Here is a 27,110-nt window from a genome sequence, read left to right on the forward strand (position 1 = left end):
ATTGGGATGCATTGGAGTTTCTACTAATTTTACATGATCTTCTCTCTTTATTGGACTACTAGAGATCATATGTATCTTAGTAGATTCCCGACTCAGCAAAAGCTGCAAAAGAAGCCGTGGTAAAAATCCAACCAAAGGTTTCCGCTCAGCATGTTCCAAAAGAATAGCGTACAACGCTTTAGCTACAATCTCTTGGTTTGGACGCTGACACCAGCAATATAGCTTTAAGAATTCTAAAAATCTATCTTCAAACTCTCTCCAAGGAAGAAGCGGAAGTGTGGATCTAGCTTTGCCAAAACAAAGTATGCGTAAATAAATTGGTACTAATTCAAAGTCGAAAGACGAAATAGCTTGACTTAACTCACTAGAGAAAATACCAGCACTCAATAGCACAGTAAAGAATCTAAACGTCTCCATCGCAACAAAAAGATCAGCCGGCTGATTTGCCACCAACTTAATGCTTATAGATTTCAACTGTTCACATAATGCTTCAACAAACTTATTCGCCAGTATAAATTCAAATACAGGTTCTGATTGTAAAATTGTACCCAAGGAGACAAGAGTTTCATTCAGAAAAGTTTCAGGCGTCAACCTTAGTCCTGGCTCTAGTCCTTGCTTTGAGTCATCCGTTTTTGGATAAGATACAAGGTCAACTTTCAACCAGTTCATGAGGCTTTTAAAAAAGTCAAAATTCAGGGCACAAAGAGTACAAAGAAGGTATTCATAGGCAACTTTCTCGTTTGAACTAACAGGAGATCTATGCCAAAGACCAAATATATTTGTAAATATGGATTCAGTGATTAGATTTTTTAAAGATGCCCCCAGTTCATCTTTCCAGCGCCACAAGACACCAGAAAAACAGGTAATGATTTCAGCAGCCAAACTACGCTCAAGTGATACTCTGTTCAACCATTGAAGCATGTATTCAAGCTTTGTCAGTGTTGCAGAATTCCACTGTATACATATTTTGTTAATCAAGTGTACTAAAGCTCTAATCGACTCTTTCTTAGGCGCTTCTAAAAGATGTAAAAGTTCCTTCAATATTTGGAGCGAGGTTTCTGGTTTGGCGGAGCTTATAGCTTCAAGAATTGATATTAAATTTAGGCTTGCATCACTAATCGTTGTTGTTGCTTCATTTTGTTCAACCTGTTGATACGGAATGGTGGCGAGTAAGCGACACGATGTAATTACTACTTCCTCAGGCACGGCCTGCATAAAGGCATTTCGAAGGCTATGTTCCATTTTGGCATTAGAGAAGCAGCAAACCAATATGTCCAACCAGCTCAAACTTACTTTTAGATATTCACTACTATCACCACTGATTCCGAATGCTGGTGCTCCTAAGACTTTTAATTGAGCCAACCCAGCATTAGCTGAATCTCTTGGTTTATAAAGCCTTATCCGAACTTTACTACTCACCAGAGGCACAGAAGGCTTCACAGAAATATACGCAAGCCCGGACGTCACGACCGGACCAGATAGTGGAAGATAGTTCTGATCAAAAGACGGCGCAGATTCTAGAACGACTGCACCAGGACAAGTGCTTAGTGAAGTCAAATGCGGCTGTAATTGTACCTCGTATAGCATTATTGCACATGGCAAAGTCAAAATTAAATCCACTGTATTCTCGCTAGGATAAAAATGATGAGACCATGCTGGTGCACGTGATCTTCTATGAGGAGGATTGGACATTAAAAGAACTGTTGGTCTCTGAGAAGTTTCGCTACTACAGCTTATGGTACACATAGGAGCAAAATTATAAAGCAATTCTCCATTTTCGTCATCGAAAATTCTGCGAGTAGGCTGTAGCCCCACTGTTGGAGTAGAGCACAGGAAGGAACTTGCCACATTGTTAGTATTTTGGCTACTTTCATCAGGCGGCGTGGCACATCGATTCAAATAATTGAGTATGTTCGGTATACAAGCATTCCTCAGGGAAGCATGATATTGGGATTTAGCAAACCCATTACAAACAACAGCAAGACCATTATTATGTAAAAAGTTAGGTAGAGACCCCTCACTATTCAAGAGGCTTTCTATAATCCATATAATGGGCTCAGACAGTGCACAGGGTGGATTAAAATCATAACTTTGTAACTTTTGTAAGAATTGCACAAGCGGTTTTGTGATATCCCATGTGGTATGCTCACTAACTGTGAGCAAAAGTTGATAAATTTGATCACCAACTGAATCCTGAGATATTTTGTCCGTTTGAAGAGTCCTTGCTGGTCCAAAGAATATAGACAAGCTAGAAGCACGGCACTTATTTAACGCCAGAAGCAAGTCAACAATTTTAACTTCGTTTGACACAATCATATCTGCAATCGTTTTAAACTGTATAGGCGGCACTTGTCTTGCCTGAAAAAAAAAAAAAAATACGTAAGGAAACAATCAGGCAAAATAAATATGGAGCCATCTCTTGTTCCTCCCAGAACACGATGCAAATACTAATACAAAAGCCGATCAATAGGATAATTTAAGTTACCTAAGATTATCAATAATGAATCTCAAACCATAAATTTAAGAACAGGTGAAAGACCAATGAAAAACAAGTTTTATTCCAAAAAAAAACTAAGCGTTAAAACTTTGAAATTTGAGCGAGTATTATTCCAGCAATATTTACACTTATAGCTCAATAGTCACATTTTTGTCAGACTACAGACGGCCAAGAGTTTCAAAATTGTCTGCATGGATAACTTTTAACCAAATCTAAAAACGAAATTACTTTTAAATAAGTATTGATAAACTGAAAAAAGGGAAAGATCAAGCCTAAAAAGTAAGGACTTTGAAATTTGACCAAGAAATATCCAGCAATGTTATCCTATTAGTCAGACAATAATATCAAACTTTTAAACATGGCTAAATTTTGGATATCATTTTTTTCATAAAAAGACAGAAACAATTCTTGTCTTTTTAACATTTAGTTCTTATCCATCCTCGTGACATATTTTAGAGTCTCTTAACCTTCCTTGATCGTCCGTGCCGACAAGTTACATTTATGACGCCTTCAAAGAAATCTTAAGAAGTCAAGTAAGCTTCATACTTTTACACATTTAAGCCATTAGGTAAGGGTCATATGTTCATATATCATCCTTTGTTGCGTCTTTTGTCTTCCAGCACAATGATTGGAAGCTTTTTTCGAAATGTATGCAATTATATCAGCTATGAATTCAAGACAGAATTTTTTTTAACAGTTTAAAATGTTTAACTGCTTAAAAATGACTTTTTAAGCGCAATCAGAATGCCCAGCGACTTTATTAGAGAGCCCCTCGAAACTTCAAAAATGTTGCCTTTCTTCGGTATCTTTTACAGCATGGTTTCAGGACAGTTTATATTTCTTGGAATTTCCTCATCAGTGTTAACATATTTAGTGACACCGTATATGGAATGAAAAAAAAAGACTACTAGCTTTCCATATTTAAATTTTAACACACATAAGCATATTGTAAAATGCATATTCAATTTTCAATATATTGTACATATACGAACAAGCACACAGCGGCATAGTCCCCTGCCGGTAAATACAGCAAGGGACTACGCCTGAGGCAGACGAAATACAGCAGAGGCAGGTATTAAAGATCAAGCTGAAACAAAGTAAAAATTTTAAGATGCAGGATATGGGAATACAGAAAATAAAAATCACCAATGAAACAAAATGAACCGAGGATTTTAATAGCAGAAGAAAATTGCTCAACAGGAAAAAACATCTTTTTATGCTAAAACCACAACATCTGAATACAGAGGTTGCAAGGCCTGATCGCCGTTTAATGTTGAGGGAAATCAAAATTTAAACTCTATTAAGTCATTTTGTGTGAAATTAAACTAATTCTAGAACAAACTTTACTAATTTTGCAAAAAATACCCAATGAAAAATTCAGATTTCTGGCAATTGTTGGACAAAACTTAGCGTGCTTTATCGATTAAACCTGGGGGTTTATACAAATAAGATTTTACCATTAGAATCTCATGTACAGTCAGTGAGTAAAATTTTGTCTCGTAACTTAGGTATAATGAGAAAACTTAAATCTAAATGAGAAATACCTTCTAAAATGAGATATACCTACTAAAGACCAGAGCATATTTTGTAATCCTTAAACAATCATTATTTTGAGCTGTAAGTTTTTATACCTCATAACATCGAAAAAAAAAATCACCATCATAAGCAAGATTACTAAAAAAAAAGACTGTGGATTATCACTTATGATGTGTTTTGTTTTCAGTAAAGTGCAAATTATGTTTCTGGGCTTTAGAAGGAACGGGAAGCGTCAGACATATTCCTTTTACTTTTGGCACGTTTTGAGTTCGATTTGATTATTTATTGTAATTTCTGCTCGTGCCGGGTTTCATTTATTTATTCATGGTAGTTTGTGGTATTTTACGCTTGAAAAACTACTTGACCAAATTTCCGCATTTTTTCGTTTAATTTAGCTCTTTAGTTTTCTTTGAAAAGCTTCTCTTGTGGAAAATAAAACAAAATGAATTTATGTTCGCTTTTAATAACATTGTTTTTTCACTGACATTGGTTTTTAATTGACATTTTAAATATTTTCAGTTTTCCCCTATAAAAATTCAGATTTTGGCTTTCTATTTGTTTATTGGATAAGATTTTTCAACAGTATTTTAATAATATACGCCAGTTTGACAATCTGGGTACACCTAGTATCTTTTGGTTTAGTTTTACGTCTCCTCAACTTTTCCTTAAAAATAAAAGTTAATGCCCGATCTGCTTCCAAGACATTGTACCAATGCTATTTTGACATTTTTTTTATCTGCTTACACCTTTTTGATTCAGTTCAATAGTAAGAAATAGTCCTGAAAATTTTTAGCTTCATTCCTTCTGTCGTTCTTGAGATATTGCTGAGACACGTATTATCGACAACCAGCATGCACATGTTACCCTTTGATTTAGTTTTAAAGCAAAATAAACTCTCCCTGAAATTTTCTACTTAATACCCAATTCCAGTCTTAAGATTTCCCAACTATGGTGTTTTGACAACCTGAAGACACTAAAACTATTTTGATTTAGTTCAATAATAGCAATATTAGTAGCAGTGTTCCGTAGTAGTAGGGGTTGCAGCAGTTGCAGAAGTGTCAGTAGTAGCAGTTGTAGAAGAAGTAACAGCAATATGCACACTGTGCCTTTTTTTTACTTCTCCATCCCCCTTAACATACCCTGAAAGTTTCAACTTAATACCCTAAGCCACTATTCGGATATTGCTGATACGCCCTTTCGACAACCTGCATGCACATAGTGTTTTGATTTACTTAAACGTCACCCAAATATTTCCTGAGAGTTTCACCTTCATAATTTTAGCCTCAATAGTAGTAGCAGTAGTAGTAGTAGTCGTAGTAGCAACATGCACAGATTCCTTTTTAGTTGGTTCAGCATTCCTTCCAGCATATCCTGACATTTTTAACTTAATAATCTAAGCCATTCCTGAGCGATTGCTCATGAGCACTTTTGGCAACCTGAATGCTCTTAGTGAAGGAGAGAGAGAAATCTGTTAAAACAACAAAAAACAAAACAGAAGAATAACAGGAGAAAAAACACAACAAATACTACAGATTTCAACTAACAACTTTGCCCCTAGAGACCACGATGAGGCGTGTTTTCACCTAGTTCAACTTTTCTATAAATATTCCCAAAAAAAGAAGTTAATGTGATACCTAGCTTTATCTACCACTTCTAAATAAAATATAATCCAGACGAAGTAAAGAACAACTTTGTCATAAATATATGTATACAAATATTTTACTACCTGTTCGAATTTGGATTCATCCGTTTGCATTGCTACATCAGTTTGTCTTTCAATTTTGCTCTGATCTGTCAACTGGCATGCTTCAGCATCGTCTGACGACAACTTTATTGAAACGATTTTGCATGCTAGCTGGAGAAGCTTGCAGAGAAGTCTGTCATGTGAGTTGGGCTCATCACTCTTCTCAGTTGCTCTTAATCCCGACGGCTGGGATGGCTGGGCTGATGCGCCAAAACATGTTGTGGCATTCGGTTTTGCCTGCATGGCCGAAGAGAACTAATTTAAATGAAAGTCAGAGGCTGTCCGCAACATCAGAAACAAACAAAACCATGTGAAAGTAATTAAACAAACAGATATCAAGCGTCTTTTCAAAACATTTCCTGAGACAAGAACAAAATACAACTCTATTAAGTTGTTTCAGCTAAATTATGTTTTGTTTGCACGTTGGCATAAAGACATACAGCTGGGAGACAGGACTAAAGGCCGAGACCACCACGAAGAGGTTTCTTGTTCCTTTCTTTATATTCAAAATAAGCAATTTTTTTGTTGTTTGGAAAACTTTGATGTCTCCTCTAAATAATGATTCCTGCCACACGTTCTTTTGTTTGTATATTTATTTGTTGCTCCAATTGAAATGTTCCGGGGATGGGCAGGAAGTGTTCTTTGGATAAATAGCAAATGGATGGTTTGTTTGATCTACATTCAAACCTATATTCAACGATATTTGCGTTTTTCAAAGACAATCCGGTCAAAAGTTAGAAGAAAAGATCCGATCAAATTTAGAAGCAGTAAAAGCTTGATACAACTGAACCACTCAAATGATTTTTGATGCGTCAAGCCAATTGCAGATTCCAAGTGATCAAATTTGAAAGGATCTAATGACAAGTTAAGAGCTGCTGAAACTAAGCAAAATTGAAATTCTAAGGGAGTATTTCTGACAATCAAAATTTTGAAGATGCCTCAGAAGTCCCCCCCCCCTCCGAGCAGGAAAATCCGGGCTTTGCGACAATCAGATTTTTAATCATTACTCATGGACAGAACATCTCTAAATTGTCTATAGAAAGATTTTTTTTTTTATAAGAGAGAAACTGGGCCCACCTCCCTGGTCAGTCCTGCATAACAAAGATCTGTTCATTCAAACGAGCTATATTCTTGTTTTTAGTTTTCTTATTTGATTTTAACTTCTTTTTTCCTTTTTCCTTTAATTTTCGCTACACATACATGTTGTTATCGTTGTTTAGTTAATGTAAATGTTTGTCATTATTTAATATAAAGGAGGTGTGAGGTTCCTGACTTTATTTCTACCTTTTCTAGGGGAGAGAAACACAATACTAAGAAGACTGAAAAGAAATACTGCATATTGAACATACAAAAAAGTTAGGCAGGCTTTTAGCTTCGTCACAAAATAATTGTCCCTCCCCTTGGCTAGTCTTCACTACGTCATATGAAGTAGAACGGCCTTTGCTAATGCAGTCAGAAGACTGGAGGAAACTTAGTAGACAAATAATTCAGCTTAAAAAAAAAAAAAATGAAAAAAAAAAATGCAAGGTACCCCTCTTTTTTATAGTAAACTTAAATTTGAATTCTTATATAGTCCCCTTGTATACAGACTAGTTAAAAAAAATACAAAAAAAAAAAACAACAACATAATACATCTATTGTGCCATTTGGTACAGTAATTTTTTTTAACACTATTGCGGAAAAACTCAGCGTTGCGACGAGGCTTCTTTGGTCCTGTTCTTTTTAATGTTAGATTTCACTAAAAGATATGCAAAAACAAATGAAATAATATGATCAAGTTTCCAATCTCATTTAAAATGCTATCCGTATTTAAATAAACAAAAAAGTCTTCTCTCTCGATCAACACACTTTTCTCTTTATCAAATGTTTTCTTTTTAAGAGTAAATAATATCATACTTGAATTAAAACTACCTTTGAAGACTAAACAAGGTAAAAAATAAGTCGGAACATTCTAAGGGCTAAGTAATGAATTTGAAATATGACAGAAGCAACTGTATAATAGTAAAATGCAAAGCGATTATTTTTTCAAATAAAAGAAAAGAGAACAAGCCATATTCATCAACTCTCAGTACTACAGTTTCAGACATATTTAAAGGTAATAACCTCTAAAAAAATCAGGTTGGGTAACAACTACTGCGAATTCTTGACTTTGTAGAGGGTAGACGACAGTATGTATTTAGGGCATTTAAAATCTAAAATTTCCTAAAACCCTCCTTGCTAGAGCCGTTCAAAAATTACTAATTCAGGAAAATTCATTCAACAGTTCTAATATATTTGTATAATTTTAGTACATACTAAAAAAAAATCTGGACAATTTTCAACAAATCTTTCAATTCTTGTCGTATCTTTATTTCTTTTTGCATATAATTAACAGAATTTTAGCGGGATAAGGGGTAAAATTACTGTTGCTAAAGTCTCAAGCGAGATAAAAGTAAAACGTTTTAATGTGTAAAGTAAGAATTCTGGTTCTGAAGCAGTTTTTTTTCAACATTCCTATTCATTTAAAACACTTCAGTACAACCAAATCACAGAAAATGTTCATCCACCAATCTTTACAATTTTGAGGATGCAGCCTCTATTTGAGGTTTTTCCATACCTGAGCAGAGGCACAATATCAGTTCTTATTGTTTTTTTTAATTTTTAATAATTAGTATTAATATTTTATTTAGTATTTAGTATTTAATAGTTAGTTTAGTTTAGTATTTAATAGTTTAGTATTAATATTTTATTAGTATTTAATATTTAATAATTTTTTTCCTATTATTAATTGAATCTTTGCTGCATTTAACAAAGATGTGCGACACATAGCATATTAATTTTTCAAAAAATAAAAACCTTTTATGAGAGTATTGAGCAATACTCTGTCTACTACAAAAGATTAATAAAAATAAAATTAACGAAAAACGAAAAAAAATATATAATTTACCATCGAACTGTCAAAAAAAAAAAAAATCTAAAAAGTCAACATTTTAACAGTCAGCAAAATAAATTTAATATAATCCAACGATTCAATTAACAAAATATCAATTTTATTTGGCTAAAGTAAACATAAATACGAAGATTTTTGAACTTGATCGTCAGTAAGACATGTTAGTGTTGTGGACCCAAAGGCTGCCAAAGCTGCAACATATTGTTCAGGTCGTAATATTCAGGTTGAGCGGCGTGTCGAAAAGTGGCGTTACAGGTAGGCTAGGTCAATCCAACTTTCAAGGATGAATTTACAACCTTAATTAGCTCCTGGTTCAGCCCCTTACTTAGTTAATTACTTTGAGGACTCCTGTTCTTGACTAAAACGCATGATCAATAAATTATTCCATACGTAAACGGGATTGCCCCCTCCTCAAAGCCCCCTCTCGTTACGCCAAATTCCTATAGTGTTTTATAGAATGAGGTTGTGTTTTAGCAGCCGTTTTTACACAGTTAAAACGACAGAGCGGGGATAGGAAAGGGAAGAAATTAAACAATAAAAATTAAAACAATAAAAACCCAATATTTCCATTTAAAGGTTGACAAGAACCAATTTCTTGGTAACACTTGCCTCCCCCTTAATGGGAAATTCCCTGATGACATTCGAGACACTTCTCCATCCCCAATCTCTACCTTTTGTGATGGAAAGCGTATGAATGCAATCTTCTATTTTAATTTATTATAGTATAATAACCGCTACTGCTACAATTTTATCTCTGCATCCTCACCCCTCCATGACACAGTTATAAACATAGGATATTTACGAAAATTCGTGTAATGATTTTTCAGCATTTTCCCTAAACATTTAAAGTAGAAAAACTACAAACACTAGTTTATATTTGAATAATTTGGCCCAATTTTAGTTAGTCCGGGGTCAACGGGGTTAACTCCGACTTAATTAATTCATCAATCGCCCGTATTTTAAAGGTCGTGGTAGACACAATTTCAATGAGTAGTCCTACAGCTAAACTTCAATCGCCGCTCCAAAGAAAAAAAAAACATTCCGTAAATGAGGCGAGGGGGGCTACCCCCTCCTAGGTTTGATTTTTTTTCTATTTGTTGTTTAGGTGCAACTGCTCAGTCCCAAAGGCTGTTGAATTGGAGTTAGAAGTATTTCTAAAGCATCATTAGATTTCAGAATAAAGAGGGAGTTTTACAGAGGGACAAATCCCCCTCTATACAGATTAATTTCTATTCGTTTTAAGTTTTAGCTTAATGTCACTCTTCACTTTCATTTGAGAGAATTTGTTTTATATATTTAATATATCTTCGTTTTTCATAGCATAACCAGGGTTAACTTAATTCGTAGAGGGCTACATCTCGTCAAACCCAATTATTTAAACCAAACTATAGCTTTTACACAGCAATGCTTCAATTAAATTGATTGATTTAATCTATTTGCTCTTTGAAACAAAGTATGACTATCCCATTTAAACTATCATTTCCTAAATGTGAGGGGAGTTTTCACCCGTTCAGGTCTCTTGCTGCAAAATCCATACTATGTTCATAAATATGAATATTTATGAAACTTTCTTCAATTTTTAAATATGAACCTTTCAACGATTTTTTACATCAGTCCTGAAAACATTTATTCATAGGTTTCATTTAGCCAATACATATTTGTACTCAAATAGATCTTATATAGCCAAAAAAATACAGATACAAAATTTCAACTCCCGGATCCTGGTTTTAATAAGAAATTTCTTATCACTGAGTTATTGTTCACATAGATAATTCTGGCAAACCTTTTTTTATACCTATTCCTTCCAGAAAAACTTGTGTATCCTCCTCCTCTAAAAGAAGTTGGAACACAGTAGGAATCCCTTAGCCAATACATATTACAAATAAATATATTTCATTCTATAGCACTAGAATTTCAAACACGAAATTTTGACTACCAGATTTTGATTTAAAAAATAAATTACTTACCACTGAGCCATTGCTCACATAGACACCTTCACCTTGCATTACTCTTGGTGTAGCAACAGCTACCACTCCATCAAAGACCCTTTGACCAACAATGGGATCCACACCTACAAAATCTATTTCTGAAAGCTTGTTCACAAGCGCAATTTGTGCGTCAACTGGACCTTTTCTACCTCGAATCACTTCAGTCTCTCCACAAAGCCTAATGAGCATCTCCAGCATATTCCTTTGGAAATCCACAACTAGTCCCTCAACTGAAGATAGGTCGCACCAGATTTTCAAACTGTTAATGAGGCGTGTTAGAAAGGTAACTGCAGTGGTGCCACATAGCTGATACTGGCCTATGTTACCGATACTATTTTCTTTAATTTTTTCGCCTGATATGAACCCATATAAAATGGAAAACAGAGTCTTACGGATGCTTGGCGTGGCCATAATTAGTCTAGCGGCTATTACATGAGTGCCAACAACAAGATGGGATGACGCTATTCGTTGTCTACACAGGGTAATTAAAGCTCTGAACACCTAAAAAAAAGTGGCACAATGATTTAAATTATGTATAATATATATATGATCAAAAGGAAATGATATATGTCTAAAGGAAACGTACATAAATAGGCCCTCCCATTCTTGAGATATTATGAAACGTGCTTATTATCCAATTCCAGTCTTCATTTTTTGAGCATTGGTGACAAAAACTCAAACTCAAACCTTAAATATATATATATATATATATATATATATATATATATATATATATATATATATATATATATATATATATATATATATATATATATATATATATATATATATATATATATATATATGAAATGTATATATATAATATATATATGTACATATATAAATGTATATATATATGTACATATATAAATGTATATATATATGTACATATATATATATGAAATATATATGTATACATATTATATATATATATATACATTTTATATATATATATATATATATATATATATATATATATATATATATATATATATATATCCTTAAATCCTTCCTTACGACCTCTTCTCTCTCTATCCGAGTAGGACCTGTTTTTGATTTGGCTCTAGATGGTAAATGACCATCTTTATCAATTTGTTATCCTTCATCGCCGGAGCCATCTCAACCTTTCTCTCATTATTGACCAAGAAAGCGGGATAAAACCACATTTTTCGTACAGCTTACTGTTTGAAATACGGTCAGTTAGATGGGCACCCAAAATAATCCGTAAACCATCTCTCTGGAAAACTCCAACAAACCCTCCTCCGTCTTACAGAGTAACCACGTTCCAGAACCTTACTAGACCACTGTCTTCACTATAGATTCCAATATTCTAACCATGGTTAGTATACTTATCTTCATTTTCTTTCAAACTTTTTCTAACTTTAAAAAGAAACCTGGGCATCGGCTATTCTACTTTTAGCATTTTCACTGAACCCACCGTCTTTACTAATAATGCTACCTGTGTAGGCAAGTTCAGCTCTCACCTGGTATTCAAGTTACCAAACATCACCTTCAATTATTCCCAGTCTAAGCGTCTTAGTCTTCTTAACATTAATTTTCAAACCTATATACGTATCTATAAATATATTGTCAAATCATACCATTAATTAACCTTGCTTTAGACTATGTTTCACCAGTACTTGAATCCCCCATCACATTTTTTTCATATATTTTACTTTCTCAGTTCTTTAACAGCATACTTAGTTATCACGCTCTATATGTTATTTGTATTATATTTTCTGTCTCAATAATTACGCAAATTAATCTCCAAATTAAAATATTTGAGCGCAACCACGAAATGCTGTCATTTTTGCAGAGACAGATGCATATTAGTTCAAACCTTTGTTAAGAGGGAGGAACGGAGATTCCTTCCTAGGAGGAGTGATCAGAACACTAGGACTTTTTAAGCCACCGCGTCTCAAATTTCCTCAAAGTCTTTGATGTGATCAATCTGGGGGAGGGGAAAATTCCTTCTATAGTATTTTCCCATATGTTCAGGTATATCTACGAAAATTTAATATATTCCATCAAATTAACCGTACATAAAGCCAATTGTGATTTTTTTTTTAATTTATCTTTTTTTTAAGTGTAATATCAAGTACAGAGATGTCGAGTCGCAATTTTTTTTCTTTTTTCTCTCTTCTATTTTTTCCCATTTTTTTCTTCTCCTTTCTTTGGTAGGTTGATACAAGCATAATTATTAGTTGTTGTTTTTTTAAAAGTGTTTAGCCGAATCAAGTTCGTGTCTGTCGGTTGATGTATTTGTTTGTTTTCTGTAAACTTTTGCTTATTTAACAAAAAATATTTAAATCGTTCTAAAGTCAAAATATACGCAATAGATGACATCGAACGAAAAAATTGGATACTAGAGTACTGCATTATTTGCAGGTAACACTAAATAAGACTAACGGTTCGAGATAAATGTGAATATCCCATAAAAAGCCTTTGAATATATCCTCATCTAGAAAAATTCAAAATATACATGAAAACATACACATGGTTGCCACATGCACTTTTTTCTTTTCTTTTTTCAGTATGTACTGAAATAAGGAAATATTTTGATCCACCTATTCCCCTAAAGGTCTGAGTGTTGATTAATTTATATTAAGAAGACCATTTTTTTAAAGTCACTCACCAGGCACCACTCTTTCAAATCCATCGGATTAGATGATTGAAGAGCCTCCATCAAACATTCAATACTTTCAGCAGTGAGGGCAATGGCATCGGATATGAGGTGACCCTCGTCTCCTGGCTTTGTTCCAGTTTCAGATAAATCGTTCAACGAAACCCACAGACCCAATACCCTTTCAATGTCCACCGTACCCTAAAAGAAAGAAAACGTCTATCAAATATATAACATATCAAAATATATAATAATATATGACTTTTCTCCCTAAATCTATAATATACATATTATATATATATATACACATATATATATATATATATATATATATATATATATATATATATATATATATATATATATATATATATATATATATATATATATATATATATATATATATATATATATCAAAATATAGAACTATACAAAATGCTAATACTACTACAACTAAAAACTCACCGCAGCACCAACCCGCCTGAGGCCAAAACAGCAACGTAATATCATCGGTATTTTAAAGGAGCTAATTTGGTTGGAAATTCAAAGTTCTAATATCATTTTGGAGAGTCAAAATTGATCGGACGGCAATCGACCCTCCTTTTTAGCTCATAATTTTCCAAACATTTCCAATCAAAATTTAAGATAGCTATTTTGTTCAGCATAGCTGAACGGTCTTGTAACTGTATCTCTTGGACTATTGCATAGGTCAACCCAAGAACGACTGAGGGTATTAAGATCAAACTTTTGGGGCTTCTTCCATTACCACTTCTGCTCTTAAAATTTAACTAAATCAAAATAGTGTAAGTATATCCAAGCTGTCAAAGAAACTAAATGAAACTAAATTAAACATTACTATTTGTGAAAAAGGGCGCACGTTGTTAAAAATTGCTGAAAAATTTTCTTCAGCATACAAATAGCAGGCTAAACTATAAAGTCTTAAATAAAATAAAAGATTTGAACTATTATTTTCTTTTTCTCTGTACAGACTATGTCACTAAAAACGAACAAAAATTAATTTAAAAAACCTTTTCCACAGGACAAGCTTTTCAAAGAAAAGTAAAGAACTCATTTTTTTAAAACCAAAAATGAGCAAAAATAAAATAAAATAATCTGCCAAGCGTAAAACTACCACAAGTCAGCATTGATAAATAAATGAAACCCAAAACAAACAGAAATTAAAATAAATAACTGAGTCAAACTCAAAACGAGCAGAAATTAACATGAATGTACCCCTATGCCTTCAACCTCAACCCCTCAACCCTCGTACCCTCAACCCCTATGCCTTCTCAAGGCACAAACCTTGTAAAAGCCGTAAAAGCTGAATTTTAAGTTGTTATGTTTGAAAATTTTCTTCGCAGAGGCATATTTTTTAGCAGCTTTAAATACAAACCTTTGAATGAGATCTGGCTTACTAAGTAGAAACCCATATTGTGAAATATTTTATCACAAGATTTTACGAACTAAGCATTTAAAAGTTTATATTTAAAAAAAAAAAAACAACAAAAAAAAACAATAGTCTAGGAAACAGGGCTATTAAGTAGTCTTAATATTAGCCTACAGAATAGGAAATTTCAATAAATATTTGTTGTAATATCCTAAAAGGGACTAGAAACTTGCGATTTTCTAGAGGATACAATTTTTTGAATTTCCATTTTCCTTTATGTGGGTAGCGGGGGGAGGAGGTTAATAGAGAAATTGATATAATTACCTAAATTTTACCAAACGTCTATAATTCGATATTTTTCGAACAATTTTAAGTCACGTTTCTCAATAAGCAGTTAGAGGTAAACTTTATGAAACTAGCGTCATGCTTAAATTTTTCTAGGTGAAGGCGTACTTTTCGCAATTTTAAATACCAAACTTCGAAATGAGATTCCAGCTCAGTGAGTTCAAATTGTACGGCTAAATTCTGTGTAAATTTTAATTTTTACAGCTCAATGAGTTAAATGGTTCATATAAATGAAAATCGTTGTGACTCATCCACTGTATGCGACCATGATTAAGGTTTATTCTTTGACAACTGTACCTTAGACAACAGTGTGCTGTCCTCTAGAGAAGATTGACCCACCTAGATTAGTCTTCGAACTGAGAACAAAATAAAAATATTATTCATGACTTGCCATCCCATTTCCTTCTGAATGAAGAAAGCTTAGTGAAAATACTTTTTATTAGACATTGTGGTTTCGACTCCGAGCAAAGTCTGAGAAAAGTTACAAAGTGGAATTATTGGTATTTCTCTATACATTTTATAGATTAAGCAATTCTGTGACAACGAACTATAATTAAGGCCCGACTCATGCTTATAATAACCAGTACTTTAAAGTTTTTATAGCAGTATATACTTTAAAAGAATTGAATTTTATGGTAATTCCATAGAAATAAAACTCGTCAAGTCTAAAGCCCCAACAAAAGTTACGAGCCTGAAATATTTTGCTCCAGTTACGAAAAAAACAGAAACACTTTCATCCTATGTTCTTTCTTCACCGATTGGCCTCAGCTCGAAATTCATAGTAGCTAATCTTCTGCAATTCATTTCTTTTTAAGTACGTTCAATGCCTTTAATTACTTGTTACTATTTAAAAAAAAAATTAAGTACCAGAGAAATTATCTTAATCCTCAAGCAAATTATAACATAACAAGTCTAGGATGTGACCAATCAATTTATAACTATTGAAATATACTTACATATGTCGTACCAAATCATTAAAAACCACTACTCAAACACAGGTGCCGTTAAATTGGAATAAGATGCATTTTCAACGTACTTTAGCACTTCAGAGTAAAGAGCTAAGGGTTGATATAAGGAACAATTTCTTTTCGGTTAAAGTTTTAATGGTACTCTTTACTTCCACTTGAGAAACCTCATTTTTATCCAAGAACTAGAAAAGTCAGAAAAAACTGACATTCACCTATGAAAATGTTTTACATAACCTGTTTGCGAGGGCAGAGTTTAGAAAAAAAGTACTTTGCTGTATTTAGTTTGATCTCTCCATGCAATTATTGAGAGCAAAAAGCGGTTACGGCTGTTGAATCATCGCCTTTTAGAAGAAAAGCCCAAATGAACAAAACGCCCTATGAAGGTTCAGATGAGAGCGTCCTTTAGGTGAAAGCTTATAAGCGATGAAAACAAAGACTTACCTTTTTAATTTCATTCGTAAAAATTCGATTAAAAGCCGATTCAAAAAGTGACAACAGTTGGCGCGTGTTGATCTCCGTTGGTGTTTCGGTAATGTCTTCTTGGAGTATATCAGACGCATCCAATGGAGAAATTATATTCTTCACCATTTCATTCTCACGCAGGGCCATTATTATGTCCATCTTAATATGGGTATTGATGTCAACTCGATGCTGAAGTCCAAGGTTTGGAGATGCTGTATCAGTATGAGGAGATGATACCTCTGCAAAATATGCGAATATTATGAACAATACATACTGAAGCAATGAACACAAAGCCCAGTGTAGTGCCACCTTTTCTACTTTCATGGTTGCAGCAATAGCTGCAACGTAGTGAAGAGAGAACCACGGCCCATAGGAACCAAAAGTTAAAAACACGTTTTCAAAGGAGATATATAGTGAAAAACATTTACCACCAGCTTTGATTCAGAAAATAGCCTGAAACGCCCTATAGATAATGATAAACAGAACCGTTGAAATTGCCATAGCTGAAAATTACTACAAGAGGTTTATAGCCCTCTCCCATCTTGAAAAACGAGAAAAACTGCCTTTGCGTTTGGGTAGCAGGGATGTGTCTACTTTCCAATTCATTTTTCATTTTTCCAGTGCTAGGACGTTCCTGGAAGACTGCAGAGAGAAAGTTAATAACCAATCTGAAAACTAATGCTCATATCTACGTGCTTTTTTGATAAACGTGCCATGGTAACAATGTTAAAGAAAAGTGCCACATTACAACAAAAATGACCGTTTTGGTGCCGTTTTCAGGGTGAAGAAAGCAAGGAAATGCAGCAATTATACAGTAGAATTACCTTCGTTGGGACTTCTTAACTGAAGGTTTACAGTCCTACTCATGGTTGAAGCAGTAGAAGCAACCTGACAAAGTTAAGCTAAGTCCATAACCAAGATATATAGGACGTATTTTAAAGGTATCTATTAAAAAAAAAAAAAAAAAAAAAAAAAAAAAAAAAAAAAAAAAAAAAAAAAAAAAAAAAAAAAAAAAAAAAAAAACGCCAATAATCAGAAATGGTTACTATTATGCGGATGGCCGTGCTCATAGCACCGGTCACCTGGGCCCCGGCACGTGGCAGGATGGTATATATTTGATTCTCTCATCTTAATTAGCATAATCTAAGAAATTCTGGCGTGAATTCAATTTCTTCTTCCTGTTAATGAATTAAAAAAAAAAAAAAAATGTTCACAGACCCGTATGTCGTTTCTAGATTCATTTCCTTGTTTTGTCACATGTTTGTTTGTTGTTTTTTTTTTGTTTTTTTTTTTTTGCCGCAGACTCTTTTGCGCTTCATTTTCCTGTATCATTTCATTATCTCCGACTTTTTTTCCATGCCTTTTACTTTGGCTGCTCAGATTCACTCAAAGTAATTCGTTATTTCGCATGACGTCATAGATACCAAAATCTTCCTTCCAAGCCTTTCCCCAGTCATCGTATTTTTGTTTTGATTGCGTCGTTATACATCTGACAAACAACGAGAAATGTTCCTTAACGATGTTTTTTTTTGCTTTTAGAAAATAAACTTTTAAGGTTTAAGTTTTTTTTATATTTAAATCTTTTCAACGAAAACGGACGACCTGAAAAACGTAAATTCCCAAAGCCTGAAAATGAACAAGCTGGACAACCAACACCAATTCGAGTAGCTAAAGCGAAAGGTATTGAAAACAAGAGCTCATATGGCGCTTGTGACGAGGCGAGAAGAGCTAAGAGCCAAGAGCTCATATGGTATGACCTCTAACAAAACTCTGAAAATCAATAGATTGATTTAAAAGGAGAATCAGAGGCTTAATGCCGGTCAGGATTTAAAATCAGAGCTCTGAGTCACGATGTCCTTCTAAATATCAAAATTCATTAAGATCCGATCACCCACTCGTAAGTTATAAATACCTAATTTTTTCTAATTTTTCCTCTCCCTTTAGCCCCCCAGATGGTCGAATCTGGGAAAACGACTTTATCAAGTCAAATTGTGCAGCACCCTGACACGCCTACCAATTTTCATCGTCCTAGCAAGCCCAGAAGTACCAAACTCGCCAAATCACTGAACCCCTCCCCCCAACTCCCACATAGAGAGCAAATCCAGTACGATTCTGTCAATCACGTATCAAGGACATTTGTTTATTCTATCCACCAAGCTTCATCCCGATTCCTCCACTCCAAGTGTTTTTCCAAGATTTCCCCCTCCAACTCCCCCCAATGTCAAAAGATCTGGTCAGGATTTGAAGTAAGAGCTCTGAGACATGAATTCCTTCTAAAAATCAAATTTCATTAAGATCCGATCATCTATTCGTAAGATAAAAATACCCCAATTTTCACGTTTTCCAAAAATCCCGGTTTCCCCCTTGAACTCCCCCCAATGTCACAGGATCTGGTCGGAATTTAAAATTAGAACTTTAAAGCACAAGATCCTTCTAAATATCAAATTTCATTAGGATCTGGTCACCCATTCGTAAGTTACAAATACACCAATTTTCAAAATTACCCCCCCCCCCCCAAATTCCACCAAAGAGAGCAGATCCGGTCCGGTTATGTATCTTAGACAGGTTTCTATTCTTCCCATCCAGTTTCATCCTGATCTCACCGCTTTAAGTATTTTCTAAGATTTCTGGTCCCCCCAACTGCCCCCCCCCCAATTACGCTTAATCCGGTTGAGATTTAAAATAAGAGATCTGAGTTAAGAGGTCCTTCTAAATATAAAGTTTCATGAAGATCCGATCACTCCTTCGTAAGTTAAAAATACGTCATTTTTTCTTATTTTTCAGAATTAACCCCCCCCCCCCACCCCCAATAGAGCGGATCCGTTCCAATTATGTGAATCACCTATGTAAGACCTTTGATTATTTTCCCCACCAAGTTTCATCCAGATCCCTCCAATTTAGGCGTTTTCAATGATTTTAGGTTCCCCCACCCCAAACTTCCCCCAATGTCACCAGATCCGGTCAGGATTTAAAATAATTGCTTTGAGACACGATATCCTTCAAAATATCAAATTTCATTGAGATCCGATCACCCGTTCGTAAGTTAAAAATACCTCATTTTTTCTAATTTTTCAGAATTAACCCCTCCCCCAACTACCCCAAAGAGAGCGGATCCGTTCCGTTTATGTCAATCATGTATCCAGGACTTGTGCTTATTTTTTCCACCAAGTTTCATCCCGATCCCTCCACTCTAAGTGTTTTCCAAGTTTTAGGTTTCCCCTCCAAACTCCCCCCCCCCCAATGTCACCAGATCCGGTCGGGTGGATCCGTTTCGATTATGTCAATCATGTATCTGGGACTTGTCCTTATTTTTCCCATCAAGTTTCATCCCGATCCCTCCACTCTAAGTGTTTTCCAAGATTTTAGGTTCCCCCCCTCCAACTCCCCCCAATGTCATCAGATCCGGTCAGGATTTAAAATAAGAGCTCTGAGACACAATATCATTCCAAACATCAAATTTCATTAAGATCCCATCACCCTCTCATAAGTTAAAAATACTTCATTTTTTCTATTTTTTACGAATTAACCGGCCCCCCACTCCCCCCAGATAGTCAAATTGGGAAAACGACTATTTCTAATTTAAGCTGGTCATGTCCCTGATACGCCTGCCAAATTTCATTGTCCTAGCTTACCTGGAAGTGCCTAAAGTAGCAAAACCGGGACCGACAGACCGACAGAATTGGCGATTGCTATATGTCACTTGGTTAATACCAAGTGCCATAAAAATTATGAAGCACTGAAAATTCATAATGACGTTGAAAGAATTATGCGAGCAACCCGGGGCATTGAATTTTTTTCAAAACAATAAACATCTAAAATAAAGAAGAAAGAAAAATGCGGTTAAAAGACTTGCAAAAACGAAGATCAAAACAAATTAAAAACGAAACTGAAGAACAAAGGTACTTGCGGTTAGAAGATAAGCAATAGTGAGAATTAGAACGAGTCAAAAATAAAAGTGACATCAATTTCCATTATGACCGGCATTTGCAATGACAATACATAAGGCGCAAGGCCAAACTTTCAAATTTGCTGGCGTCGACCTCCGTACTCTTGTTTTTAATCATGGTATGTTGTAGGTGGAATTTTCTTGTGGTGAAAGACAACGTAGCTTAAAAGTTTTGCTACCACCTCAAAGTTAACAACCTTCGTGCTCCTATTTTTAATCATGGTACGTTGTATGATTCATTTTCTTGTTGTAAAAGACAGCGTAGCATATAAGTTTTGATACCACCAAAAAATGACCGCCGAAAATATAATGCTGTGTGGAAGAAAGCATTGACAACTGTCAACAAAACATCTTATTGTTACAATTTAATGCCAATTTTTAAAATCAATTAAACGAGCAATAATTTTGCATATATGTGTTTATAGATTTTTCCTCGAAATCGGTTACATAGTTTTTTTCTTAAAACTGGTATATTGATATTTTGGCCACAAGAACAATTTAATAGGTGACTACTTTAAGGAAGAATTCGTATTTTTTCCAGGGTGGTTTTATTGAACCAATAGTGACGCCATGACATTAAGAAGAAGTTCACATTGTCTGCGGTTAGAAGACAAGCAAAAATAAGTGTAATGAAGAAGAGAATATAAGAAAAAAAATAACGAGTAAATTCTAATATAAAACAAACTTACCAAAATTGGAACTACTTCTGCTAAGAGTTTCCTTTAAGCTGGGTACTCTATCAAATGAGCTTTTTTCGATTTTCTTTAAATATTTTGAGATATTAGGCTTGAAATATTGAGTTTTGGGCTTTGAGATATGTGTAGTCGACGAGGTAGATGCACCAGATGCTGATGTTTCTGGCTGTGTCTGATTGAGTAATTCTTGCTTGACTTTGAAAAAGTTCACTAAGGGATCATTAGGCTCCATCTCAACCCCTAACATTTCCAATACCTTTGCTGAAAAAGAAAAAGAAATTACTGTAAACAAAATATATAGCTTTTAACAGCAGACTAGAGAAAACAATTTTCTTACAATTAATAAGCTATGGTGAAAAAAAAACGTTTATTTAGTGTGCTTAAACGTCTAATAATATCCATTTAAATTATTAGATGTAGTACATTATTCCAAAGGAGTACAGCTGCGCGTATTGTTTCCATTATGCCCCACCATATACATAAAGGAATAGATATTAAAACATTATATTTGCGGTACAGTTGAATAGATGGATAGATGTTTATCTCAAAAACAGTTGAAATACAAAAAAAAAAAAAAAAAAAAAAAAAAAAAAAAAAAAAAAAAAAAAAAAAAAAAAAAAAAAAAAAAGAGTAGTGATGACGCCCCTAATGCAAATGTGAAATAAAAAAAAAACATAAAAAGAGTACATCAAGCAATAATGAAGAGGCGAAATGTAAGGCAAAGCGTAAATAATGGTCGTCTCCAGTGTCAGGCCTAAGAAGTTCCTTTCTTGCAATAATTCTGAAAGTGAGCCTTGATAGGTGAAAAAATACATTCTAAAGCCATTTTAGACAAATAATAAATGTATAAGTCATTCCAACAAGAGTGGGCCCAATCCGTGACCGGTTAATTTTTTTCAAAATGTTTCAATAGTCTGAGAGATAACTACTATAGGGCCTGCAGTTTTAGATTTTGAACTATTGACGTGTTTCTGTGCCAAGTTAGTAAATGTAAAAAATACTTTGAAAAAACAAGAAAACAACAAAATGATTTTTGATTGGTCAGATTTTGTGAGGATTTACCAAAATAGGGTACTATATAAAATATGAGGGAGGTTATTGCATTGTAAACGCTAGCTAATACCAGCGTAACTCCAAACGTACCAGAAAAAAACCTAATTTACCATTCTGTTGTGCGCATTCGTGCTATTTGCAGGGTGATATTGGAAGTTATTACGATGTGAGTTTTGTTTTCTTTTCTTTGAATACTTTGTTGAATTTAGCTTAATTCAATTCTTTTTTTGTTTATAAAGGCTTCCAGACGTGAAGTCAAAATCTTCGGATTTCTTTATTATTTAAATTTTGCTGTTTTTTTCTGTTCTGTTCACAGCTTTATTTAAAATATTATATCCGTTCTCACTGTAGTTTCAATTGTTAAATTCTCTAAATGGAAAGGCACTGTAGTCTAAAAAATTATTGACCGTTCAAAGGAGACTTGCATGTGAAAATAAAGGACTAAGATGCCAAAATTCAACGGTTAAGATGATTAATGAGATGCAACCTCTTGTACTTTAGGGAGGAACTGACAAGGAAGCCCAAACATTCAAAACGAGGATACCCAAAATTATTAACAAATAGGCTGAACTTCTGAACCTTCGAATTCTAATAGTAGGCTACTAAGCCCTTCTGATCGAACGAACGATTTAGGAATTCCTCAAGTTAAACTGAAACCCCAGCCTTGGGATATTCATTTTTAAGGACACCGAAAATTCCACTCATCCGTAACAGCGTTCGACTGAGATTCAAAATATCGTTCGCGCAACACACTCAGACCACCTAAAATATTTTCAGATCTTCAAAGCCTATACAAGACATAAGAGCCAAAACAATTTGAGTAATGAGAACCAACAAAGTCAGAGAATTAAATTTTTTTGTTCCCCTATTTCTAGTCAAATCTGAGGTATCCACCTTTTCTCTTTCCCTTTTGCTTGTTACTTAGGCTATTCTACGAATTTGGTCTTTTTAAATCTAAAAAGTATTTCTGGAATGCCCAGAAATTATGCTGAAATGGAAGAAAAAATTAATGAAAGTTGAAAGAAAAAGTGTTTAGAATCCTAGAGCCTTTTGTAGATAGCCAATTCATAGCCTCTAAGCAGAGGTGAAAAGTTCGAAATATGTTTGTTCATCTGAAATTGAAGTTAACCCCTTATCCGTTCTCTATATACAAGAACCACTGATGTCGCATTAACGGGTACGTTTTTGATATATTCCACAAAATAGCTTGGAAACTAGTCTAAAGTAGTGGGAACGTTGATTCATTTTAATGCCATTTTGGCGAAACAGGTTTAAAAAGGAAAACAACTCAAATACGAAAAAAAGAGAAAAAACCTTTGGGACCGTATTTTATTGTCCTCGCATATACCTGTGACTTCGCATACCTGTCTAATAAGTTATAAATGTAGGTATCGCAGCTCGAAAAATTATTTTAACGTCAAGAAACGTGTAAAAATGTAATACATGAAAAAAAACAACAAAAAAAACAGCTTGGTAACAGCTTTGCTCAGTTAAGAGTTTAATCTTGCCAAATATTGCGCTACTGATTTCGCTATTTGTGAATTTAATAGTTGTGAAGATTAAATTAGAGTTAGTTTATCAATTAATAAAGCATGTGTTTAGATTTTCAAATATCTGCACACCTTCATCGGCGAGATGGGAGTCGACTTCAGTGGAAGCTGACTCGGGTCCAAAAGTAAATGGCTCAGGAGATGAGGGCGATTCAGCTTTTTCAGAGGATATCTCGAATTTGGAGTCTGAATCCATAGAAACACCGTTTGATGGTGTCACTGGTTTGTCAGCTAGAAGATAAAAGAACAAGAATAAAATAAATAATCATTCAGAAACATTGTCCTGCTTATCCTTAACAACTCCTGAGTTTGTCTTTGGTTCTTTTAATTCTACGTAAATAAAGATTCGTTTTTATCAGTAGGATTAAAATCAATAAATCAGGCTACATAGCACGAATTTTGCTCAAAATTCCGCTTTTATAAAAATGTAGGATTCTCCTTGGGCAATTGTTTGCTTTTATTTTATCGCTTTCACCGTATATCTTTGATTCTTTATTGTGTTGCGGAGCAACACTACTGCTTTCGTAGTTTTTTTTTGTTTTTTTTTTTGTTTTTTTTTTTCACCGTGATCAGCGACCTGTAGCTCCGAAGTGGTAAGAGTTAAAAATTTGAGATTTTTCAGAGGGAAGGGAAACGTGAAACAGAGTAAAAAAGTTCCAGAGAAGTTCCTAAAATTTCTAACAGTTTTCCATAAAAAAAAATAAAACGGTTTTTTTCTTAGAAACTGTGCGTTCGATGTTTGGCGTCAAGTTAAGACGACCCTAGCTTCGGAAATAAACTTGTTAGAAATACAGTTATGCTGAACTCATGTAGAACTTTCATTTGTCTCTTCGAGAACCGGAGCACAAAATTCCGTAGCTCTTACAGATTTCCCGAAAATAATTCCGGAAAGTCCATCTCGTTCCGATTTTTTTTGGAATTTTCTCAAATTTTCGATTTTGATGTTTCTTATATTTTTATCGAGTAGTGCTATGAAAAGTATGCAAGAAGAAGTGAAGTGTTCTATATACCAAGTTGCTTCGTTCTCTAAGAAATAATTTCCGAAGTTTCGACGTTCTAGAGGTAACTTCTGTTCTGGACCATCTAGAATTTTTTTTCCAACGCGGTTCGACAGGTCTCGATCTCCTAACAACTGGAGTTTACAATAGTTTCTCTGAAATAAAATTCCTTCTTTGGGTTTTTCTATTTGGAAGTTTTGTCATGCCCTCGGGGCAATTTAAATTTTTTGGTGAATTTGGTTTGTTTTATATTTTCCTAGTTTAGACCATCAAAAGTTAAGCAGAAAACTATAAGACGTTATTTCCGTATCTCTTTCAGATTTCCCGGAAATAGCAACTGTGTCCCGTAGGGCACAGTTGCACGTGTTGCTCCGCAACTGTGCCCTAAGGAACAGGGCACAGTTGCTGCAACACTTCCCGTTGCACAGGCAACGGAGGTCTAGTTTACTTTCGTGGACGAAGTACGGTCGAGCGGGGGTCTCATTCAAAGAATCTGCCTATTTATATTTCCTTTTTTCTGTGGATCACAAAGCTGTGACACTCATTTCAGAAATATCGGTTTTTGTATTTTCGCTTCGTCCCTTCAGCTGGCTGAAAATCATCTTCCTCTTGGTTTCCTAATTATTTCTCCATTTTTCGTTTTTCATCAAACATCCACATACACAATTACTGAGGTATTAAGGTTTGGCCAGGGGTTAGGGGGTTCGACGCCCCTCTGAAATGTTTGTCCGGCTCACAAAAACGTAACAAAAATGCCTATTAACAATTTTCGATGTTTTTTTTATTTTTTTTTGTAAACGAACCATGTTATATATTTCTTTACAAAGCAAACTTTAAATTTACCTTACTTCATCAAAAATATTTTATTTTCCTGGGAGGATGGAATAAAAAAAATTAAAAAAAAAAAATTGCGAAAGTTCAAAAAGACTTTTTTTTTCTACTTTAGTCTATGGTTTGAAATCTTCTTTATGCACAGCCTTGTCAAATTTCTAAGGTATATAACAAATTCCATGTCAAGAACCTACGATACACTTCGGTTTGAAGACGAAGCATATAAGGTCCAAAATAAGTTTTCGCTCTCCTGTCAATTTATTTTTATGAGCTATTGTACCACTCAGTGTTTCTACTCCCAAAGCTTCTTCTCAAAGGCAAAATACAAACCTCAGTATTATTTTAACAAAATTCTAGAACAAATCAGGAAACTACTATTTGACAATTTTAAATCATCACAATGGAACATATGACAAACAACATGACATAAGAGAAAAAGTAAATTGACTGTATGAGAAATTTAAATCTAGGGTATAGTAGTATGATAGCCCTATGGTTGAATTCCACTGAAAGATATATTTAGAGCTATTCTTTCAGTTTTAAATACGGCTAAATCTGAGTATTCGTTAATTTTGGCCAACCGCAGTTTTAAGGACAACCTTTTTAAGGACGCGGTTTTTAAGGACTAAATTTTTCAATAAAATTATCAATTGAAAAATTAAAGTTTTCCAAAAAAAATGTTTATGCTAAATTCAATACTTTTCTCATATGTTTAATTTAATTTGAACTAAGGTTACTGTTTTGAGCAACTGTACTTCTACTGTTACTTAATGACGATAATCCATTCCAGTTATTATCTGTATCCACTTATCAAGCAGTTCGTGGTAACGAATTGTAGGTAAGGAGGAAAACAGCCAAATAGTAACCCGAAACTCTAAAAACGGAATTCTGTTAACAAGTATATATACAAAAAGAATTGGCTTTTTACGTTGATTACAAATATATAAAATTCATTAAGTTTAACGTCATCCATCACAAGGTTCGAGCCTGAAAAAATTTGTCCAATTTTCGAAAAAGGGGGGGATACCCCTAGAAAATCAAGAAATTTTAATGAAAATCAAATCGTCAGATTCAGTGTTTCACAAAACCCTATTAAAGAGGTTTCAAACTCTTATCTCCAAAAATGTGGAATTTTGTCTTTTTTGCCATGCGAAAGATCCCGGATGCGTGTTTGTTTCTTTTTGTTTTTCCCAGGGATAATCGTATTAACAATGCTCCTAAAAGATTGGGAGAGGGGTAAATCAAATGGAAATAAAAAGTTCTAGTGTCCTTTATAAGTGACCAAAGGGATTGGAGGGCACCTAGCGCCCCTTCCACGCTTAAAAAAACAAACAGAAATTATTACATATATGGGGGTGCCCCCTCCTCAATACTTCGCTCTTCACGCTAAGGTGTTTTAGTACTTTTAAAAAAGCTTCTTATTGTTCTAATTGGCCGTATACTTCCCAATGACCAATACTATATGAAAACAATGGGCTAAGTTCATAACTTGCAGCCCTTCCCCGGGGGACTGTGTGGGATTAAGTCATCGTCAAAGACATAGCTGTTATATAGATAA

General features: G+C 34.2%; 1 protein-coding gene across 1 annotated transcript in view; it reads right to left on the reverse strand.

Annotated features, from left to right (window-relative positions):
- Window positions 1-27,110, reverse strand: part of LOC136029578 (baculoviral IAP repeat-containing protein 6-like) — a gene marked incomplete in the record, with an annotated part of 362,481 nt that overhangs the window by 222,851 nt on the left and 112,520 nt on the right. Inside the window, 7 exon segments of the mRNA XM_065708074.1 lie at window positions 3-2,358; window positions 5,760-6,032; window positions 10,674-11,195; window positions 13,330-13,518; window positions 16,459-16,718; window positions 21,115-21,381; window positions 23,796-23,954. Of these exon segments, the coding sequence (XP_065564146.1) occupies window positions 3-2,358; window positions 5,760-6,032; window positions 10,674-11,195; window positions 13,330-13,518; window positions 16,459-16,718; window positions 21,115-21,381; window positions 23,796-23,954 (4,026 nt within the window).

Source organism: Artemia franciscana, chromosome 7 (genome assembly GCF_032884065.1).
Source record: "Artemia franciscana chromosome 7, ASM3288406v1, whole genome shotgun sequence".
Taxonomy (NCBI): domain Eukaryota; kingdom Metazoa; phylum Arthropoda; class Branchiopoda; order Anostraca; family Artemiidae; genus Artemia; species Artemia franciscana.